Here is a 7,833-nt window from a genome sequence, read left to right as displayed (position 1 = left end):
CCCAGAACAGAGGCCCCGTTTTCTAGCACCAAAATGGCCAAAAACAAGCGACCTTGGGTTTTTTAGAAGGATTTTTTTATACTTCTGCATACTCTCTGACAAACCAGTTGATGTTAATGTGATTCGTTTCGGTGTCTTCTAAAGCTGTCTTCTGGTTTAAATACCTCGTTCCCCGAGGAGCTGTGTAAATTCTTAATAACTTGGTTTTTATGGTGTTGGTGCTAACTGCACCTTTCTGTGTCTCAGAGGGACTGTTCCATATTTCTGAGGCACATTAGTTCATTAAAATAGTTTGCATTTTAGAGTGTCCCGATCACAGTTCAGTTGCCAGTCGTGCAAGGAGTTGTCATCTCAAGGCTCATTATCTCGTGACTCTCAGGAGGGCGCAGACTCTCAGTTCTACATCCTCCAAAAAGCCATTTTGCAAAGTGCTTCTCACTTACTCATTTCGCTGTAGCAGAATTACCGCGGGCATTGCGTGTATCGGAACAGCAAGAACAATAGACTTCAATTTTTAATAATTTTCCTTACTGTGACCGTGTGGATCTTCGTATTAGTGTTCGGAATGGAAAGCAATCAATCCAGAGCTGGTGAAAACTCCTGTGGGTTGTGCAGCTGGGCTGCGAGAAGGGCTGTGTGTGCGGGGTGCCGGCCCGCGCGGCACGAGGCGCAGCCCTCCCCGCAGCCCCTTCCTTTCCCAGGAGTGTAATTAAGCATCTAAAAAGGTGCCCTGAATTCAGATAGCGTTTTTAATCCCCCTGACTTTGGGGACCTGCGTGTACATCTGCGTGGCTTTCCATACATACCGAATTTCCTTCTGCGTGTGTTTCCACGGCGTTATCTGCAAATGCATGGTGGCCAAAGGTGACGGTCCCGATTAGTGCCGTGGGGCCCCCTTACACAGGCGGCTTTCATGGAGAAGGTAGCCTTTGATCAGCGTCGCTGGGGTAATCCATCAGGCCTCCAAACACCTACAAAAGAGCTCTTTCATGACGGTATCTCAAAGCCCGCTGCCATTCTCAGAGTCTGTAATGTGTTTTTACACCTGGTCGTTCCACTGGAAGACAAGGCGTGAGGTTTATGCCCCAGAGGAATGACAGGATCAGTCCGTTTGGAAAACCTGATGTGGGGATGTATCCTGATGTATGTCTGGGTACGTCAGGAAGGCGACTGCAGCTAACCTCTGCGGTTGGTTCGGTTGGAATGGTTCCTGGCGGGGACGCAGCTATGCTGGTGGAGTTTATTCTCATTTATGTACAGAGCCGATCTGCTGGGCCTGCCTTCCTCTCGGCACCAGAGTCAGAGTGTCTTCGACTTTCTCTGTATTCTCATATATTTAAAGCAGATTTTCCTTTCTGTGTGGACAAAATGCTCTTCATAGAGTATTTTTTTTTTGTGTTTAGATCCAGTCCCTGTCCTCACCTTTGCTTACAGCGCACCGAATACTTAACACTGAACAGGTGACCAGGCTTTCTGTTGTTCCTCTAACAACTCTGCTGAACTGCAGGTCCCCACCGTGAGCGAGGGGTCAGAGCTGCTTCCTCCAGACGTCGCTGCGCTGGTCTCCTACCACGGCAGAGCTGGTGGGAAAAAAGAAGTGGGGGTCTGGAGGGCTCCCGGTTCTTTGTCAGCTACCATTTATACCGAACTGCTTTGATCTGTTTATATATCCTTGCCTTGATGACGATGCAGTTTGCATCTACTTTTGTTCCTGCTTTTCTCTTGTCCGTGTTCCTTCATGGTTTCTGCTCCTAAGCAGGCTCTGGTATTGCTCTGCCTGCTGTGTGTCAGCCGTCCCGAGATGTTCAGGGTTGCCACCTTGTCCCTCCCTCTCTCCCCCAGGCAGTGAGTGTGTTTCTGCGGGCCTTGTGCTGGCTGTTGCAATGGGGACAGCAGGGAGCAGTTCCTCCTCCGCAGAGCAGGTGGAGGTGGTGCTTTCAGACCCCTGCACGACTGAGCCGGGAAGAAAGGAAGAGTTGGGTCCCCGGTGCCTGTGAGGACCGTGCTTCGGAAATCCTCTTTGTGTCTTTGTTGTAAAGCACTTTGCAGTGGGTGGTTATACAAATGCACCGACTTGCTCCTTTTTCCCACCTTGCTGGTCCTGAGCCCAGCTCTGGCTGTCACTTGGAAGACGATCACGACGTGCGGTGTTTGCCCAGAGTCCCTGCTCAACCAGGAGCTAATTGGCTAGCAAAAAAACCTTTGCAAACCCAAGGGGGTAAAACGTGTTTTATGAAAGCGGAGCCTTTATTTTAACCCAGTCTCCGCTGTTCTCTTTGCTGGAGGCTAGTTCTGCCAACTGCTAGACAGGGTTGGTTTTTTTTAACTGCCAAAGGGAGCTGAGCTGCCTAGAAAATGCATCAGGAAAAACCTCAGTCTTGTAGAAACAACTCCTGTACTCACTGTTCATTCTGGCTATTGCAAGGAATTCTCTCATCCCTCTTAGACCTGAGAGGGTTTTTTCCTATCTTTTATCCCGCTGTTTATTGTTCAGTTCTTTTACATACTCGTGTTGGCAAGCCAGTTTTACTACTATCTTTCTAGCAAGGAACACAATGTTCTTCTGGAATGCTGGCATCCAGGCACTGTGATAAAATGAGCGTTGCAAACTGTTCAAAGTCAAAAAGCAGTCGGTAGCTGCCGATAACTTGCTAAATGCAGACATCACTGCTGCGTTCCCCCAGGACTGTTGTAGTCCCTCCAGGTGAGGTTCCTTCCCTGCCTGCCCGGTGGCAGGCGGATTCCAGTTGCTCTGCACATTCACGTGAGATACTCCAGCCCTTCCTTTTCACCACGAGTTGGAAAGGTAGCTGGGAAAGTGTGGGACAGCGTCGTAGAGCACAGAGAGCGTTTATACCTGCGAACTGCTTCCAGCTCCTTGTCAAGCAGAACGTTGCAGGACCAGCTTTAACAGACCCTCCAGACGTAAGTCATCCCATGGATGGGTTGCTTTAGCATTTTCAGGCTAGTTCCCTAGGGTGGGCTGCTGTTTGCTGAAATCCTGCTGTGGAGCTGGGGTTGGAAGGGCTGTGCAGCGTGGCTGGAGCGTGTCCTGTCCTCTGGGGCTTCCGCATTTTCTTCGGTGCTTTCTCCATAGTCCTTGGTCAGCCAGAACAGGAGTTGAAGCTGCTAGCTTAGGGTGACAGCTTTAGCTTTTAGAGCTTCTCGCTATGGGGTAGTCTGTATTTAGTGTTTTATTGTTGACTGTAAGCAGTAAACCTGTGCTATGACAATAGGACGTACTGCAGCCCCATTTTTAGCCCTCAGCAGAGAAGAAACTTAGATGCTTGGTGCCCACTCCAGTTCCTGTTGTGGTATTATTACTGTTTGTTTTGCTGTCCCGGTTTGCTGTCCTTGCTGAGCAAGCAACATGCAAACAGAGCGGGTTTCATCCTGCAGAGCCCTGCTTTTCTGAACGTGAGCAAGCTCTTCTGTTTTCCTTCCAAATGCACTTTGCTTTCACTATAAAGCATCAAGTATTTCAGGTGACCGTCAGGGTTTCACGAGACTCGTTGCGATGTGGAGCTTTTACTTGTTTCTTAGATATACACGGGGGTAAGCAGCCCGTACCGTATTCCTGGATCAAGTGGCAATTGGGAATTCCTGTGAGAGCTTCTGCTAATACCACTCTAATACCCCTCGGTGGTTGCTTGCTGATCACCTAATTGCTATGGAAATGTGTGCCCCGGCTGCAGCGCTGGTCCCAGCTGACAGCTCAGCTTCCTTGCAGTTGCGAAGATCGGCACGAGGCACAGCGAGAAGCCCGGTTTATGCTGAGGTTAGCCACCCTGCACGGGGGGGGCTGCAGGAGGGGAGCGGAGGGCAGCAGAATGGTGAGAGCAAGGGGAGAAAGGCGAGGGGAAAAAGAGATGGGGGAGCAGCGGCTGGCAGGGCGGAGAGGAGGGGAGTGCAGTTTGCACTCCAGGGAACTCGGGAAGCTGTGCGGGGAGCTTCTGACCTGCTGGGTTCTGCCGCACTTCCATTGAAGGCAGAGTCACTCCCACTTCGATAAACAAACTTGCAAGGGACACCAAAACACCGAGGGGTGGATCCTTTCTCAGCAGCTCTTCTCTGCTCGTCAGTAAAAGAGAAAACAGCAGGTGCATTGCAGGCCTGGTGGTGAGCGGGGAGCGCCGAGCTGATGTGTGCGCTGGTACCCCACGGCTTGCAGTCCTGGAAGCGCCTGGGTAAGGCCGGCCGCCTAAGGGCTCGTGTGAGGAGAGAAACGGGAGTGTTTAATGTGCACGTCTCGGTGGTGGATCTCTGCCCTTGAGTTCTGGTGTCCCCTCTGTACCTGCTTTTTTTTTCTTTGTAGCAGCACTCGATTTGTTGGTCCAAGACTCGTTTTCCTGCTGTGAGAAATGCTGAGCTTCGAGGAATATCGGAGGCGTTTCAGTGGGCTTTGGGCATTGGCATCGATAAATGAGAACCTAATCCCCAGTTCTCGTACTGGAATCCTCTGTCCTTTTTTGCTCACTTCATTGAATTAAGCAGATAATTCTGCGCATACTTGGCTCCTCTTGGTCCTAATGCAGTGATTATCCTTTAATGCCCCAAAGAATATTTCACTTACAGAGCTTTTCCATGAGTAGTAACAGCACTTCTTTAACAGATCTGTAGTCCTTAAGGCCCAGGAAGTTTGGGAAACCTCGTCTAGCCACGTACCTACCACTGGCCGGAGAATGTCCCTGGTGGCTTTCACTGTCGAATGTGGATTGTGCAGTAAGGAGAGCGCGGCTCTCTGCATTGTCTGTCAGTGTTGGGTTTTGATGAGAGTAAACCTTAGAAAAGACCTTTTCAAAATGAACTGTAACAGAAGTTTGACTGCCAGCAGTTTAGATAAATATTTTTTCCCTTCTCTTTTACAGAACGGGGCTATGATCCCTACAACCCAGAGCTTCCGAGGCCCTCGCTGGAGGTGGAGGATGATGCCCTGGCTGATGTTACAGACATGACACCTGGCATTCTGGAGCTGGAGCTGGTCAACAAGGCCATCGAGGCAGTCAAAAACGAAGTTGAGAGAGAACAGAAAAAGTATGAGGAGCTGTTGGAAACAACCAAGGAGCTCAGTGCTTCAGAGGCCTCCTCGCTCATTTCCAAAACACCCGTGTCAGCTGCTGTGACACCGAATGATTCATTCACCTCCTTAGAGTATAATCCAGGTAGCTACAACTTTAATAATAACCCAGACTACAATCCTACTCCTCTCGCTGCTGCTAGCCAGTCAAGTAAATACACTTTGGATACTGCACGATCTAAAGGTAGCGCGCTGGAATATGTTCCCAAGGCTGTAGCGCAGACTAAAAAATACAGTAGCACTGTCACTAACAATAAATACGTGATTGATGACTCTAAGCCTTCTACAGACTTGGAATACGACCCACTTTCAAATTACTCAGCCAGGCTTCTGAGCAAAGCTACGACAAAGGAGTCAAAGGGGTCTAAAAGAGGTAGGGCCCCCAGTTATGAGGAATCTTACTCTCCTTCACGAAAGAAGCTGTGTGAAATACCTGATGAATATGAAGTCTATGCCAGGTTCTCCTCCTCTGAAGATGAGGCTGATGCGGAATATAAGCCAACTTCTGTTAGTTCACAATCAAAAGCTGGTTCTGAAAGTGAATCAAACGATGGAATATCCAGCAAAGAGCGGAGCACCAGATTGGATGACTTTGCTTCCCAGGATAGCAAAGAAATGGCAGCACGGTATGGCACGGAGGATCTTCTAAGTTCACAGAAAAACCTTGCCAAAAACTTACCAGACAAGAATGCAAAAGCAGTGAAATCATGTTCTGGTAAGAATGACCAGGAAACTGAAAATAAAAACAAAGACTTGAAAGACAAAACAAAGAGGAGGAAATCAGATGTTAGCAAAGTGCCTAGCCTCAGTGAGGTTGGTAAGAAAGAGAAAAGTAAAAATATGGAAAAAGACAAAATACTCAAGAAGGAAGAAAAATTAAAAACAAAGAACGAGGAGAAAAACTGCAAAGATAAAAGTGTCAAAGTGAAAACTGATGGGAATTTAAAGAAACCTGAAAAACAGAAGTCAGAAAAAGTGGATGGGCTTAAGAAAGAAAAATCCAAGTCTGCCAGCAGTAGTTCAGGGAAAAGCAAGGGTGAGGGTGTCATCAAAGGCTCTAGCACGGAAAAGCTGGGCAGCAGCAAGAAAGATTCCAGACTGAAAACATCCGATGTGAAAAATGGTAAGGAAACCTCTGGTCGTAAAAACAAAGACAAAGGGACCAAGACCCCAGCACTGGAACGAAAGAAAGAGAAGGTCAGCTCTGCGGAAAAAGAGCCGAAGAAGAGTCGGAAGCAGCAGAGCCTGAGTCACGTTGACCTCTTTGGAGATGAGAGTGGGGACGATGATGACAAAGGCAAGCCTATGCCATCCACTTTACTTGACGTTAGCTCAGATTCGGATGGTGATGACTGTGGTTCAAGCTCTCAGAGTGAAAATGAAGGGACAAAGAAAGTGAAGCGGTCTAAGTTGTCAAAGTCATCATCTTCTTCCTCAACATCTGATGACATTGATTATTCCGTCCTTGAGAAAGACTTGGACCTAGAGTCAGACCCAATGGAAGAGTGTCTCAGGATTTTTAATGAATCTACAGATGTGAAAACTGAAGACAAGGGGAGGCTGGGGAAGCAGGTAATGCTTGTTGGAGTGGGTTGGTTGTCTCAGATCTAAATACGAGAGAATTCTGGTTTAGTTTAGTGGTGTTGCTTATTTCAAGTAGCTGAAGAGGGCTACGGAGGGAGACTCCATATGTTGGACGAATCTCATCCTTGTCCTGACTGAGTGCTTTGAAGAATTTGCACCTGAATTTACCTGCTGGATTGAAAGCCACTGGGAAATGTAAGGATTCAACTGCCCTTTGTGTGGCAGGCCTTTACCTTGCAGGGTTTCTCAGTGCTTCTGTCTCCATTTGGCCTAAGATCTGTGGCTGGCTGGAGAAGAGGCTTTGGGGAGCGTTTTTTGGGTATTTCAAAGCTAGTTCAGGTTAGCTGGTCTGAGTAATGCCTCCTTGTTGCGGCATAGTTTGAGGAACGTGATGGCAGCCAGAACAAGGATGATGTGTTGAAGCAAGTCGGCGTAGGCAGCGCCAGGCACTTCAGACTCCCCAGATCGCTGCTCCCAGTTCTAAATGCGTGCTGCAGTTACTGGGTCGGGATCCCTGGGTACCTCACAGGGGCTGTAAGTAAGAAATTAGCTTTAAAACTGCTTCAAAAGGTAGAAAGGGGTTATGGAAGGAGGTAAAAAGACACCCTTTACCTAAAAAGGTTTCTGTCTTTGCAAGGTGGTCCCCAGAGGAAGGGGTACCCTCACTCACCAAGGTTTAAAACAGAACTGAGCAAGTAAAAAAGGCTGGAAAGCAGCTGCTGGCAGCCTCCGAGAGACGGACGTAGGAGCAGACAAAACTCATCCTTCATCTTCTGACATCCGAGCTCAGCCGGGCAGCAAGAGCAAAGCGTCTGTCCTGGGAGCGCACGGGCAGGGCTGTTTGACTTGCTGTCGAGCCCAGGTTTTCTGCTTGGGGTGGTTGTGCTTGCACGCGCAGCAGGTGTTCGTGGAGTCGGAGTGAAAAGAGCTTTAAAAAAAGAAAAGTGACAAATTTGGCTCTGTTGAGCAAACAGCCCAGATGTGTTTGTGGTGTTATCCAGCTGGCACATCTGCCTGCAGCCCAGAGGTACCGAGGGGGCTGAGCCAGCTGTATCGCCCCGGAGCTCCCTTAACGGGGGCAGCTGGCAAAGGCAGGAGTCCTGCGTGCTGGGGGACGCGCGGCACGGGAGGACGAGTGCTTCCAAGTGACAAGGAATTGCTCTGCAGCTTCA

The 7,833-nt window shown here is 48.9% G+C and overlaps 1 protein-coding gene across 2 annotated transcripts in view; it reads left to right on the top strand.

The window, feature by feature from the left end:
• REXO1 (RNA exonuclease 1 homolog) overlaps positions 1-7,833 on the top strand; it is a 40,375-nt gene that overhangs the window by 7,971 nt on the left and 24,571 nt on the right. For both annotated transcript variants that reach the window (XM_035348107.1, XM_035348108.1), the window contains exon 2: positions 4,869-6,649. In XM_035348107.1, the coding sequence (XP_035203998.1) occupies positions 4,869-6,649 (1,781 nt within the window). The remainder of the gene's footprint in view (positions 1-4,868; positions 6,650-7,833) is intronic.

The sequence above is a fragment of the Oxyura jamaicensis genome, chromosome 28 (genome assembly GCF_011077185.1).
Source record: "Oxyura jamaicensis isolate SHBP4307 breed ruddy duck chromosome 28, BPBGC_Ojam_1.0, whole genome shotgun sequence".
NCBI lineage: Eukaryota > Metazoa > Chordata > Aves > Anseriformes > Anatidae > Oxyura > Oxyura jamaicensis.
The sequence above is the reverse complement of the archived record's forward strand: the minus strand, read 5'-3'. Positions and strand labels throughout refer to the sequence as shown.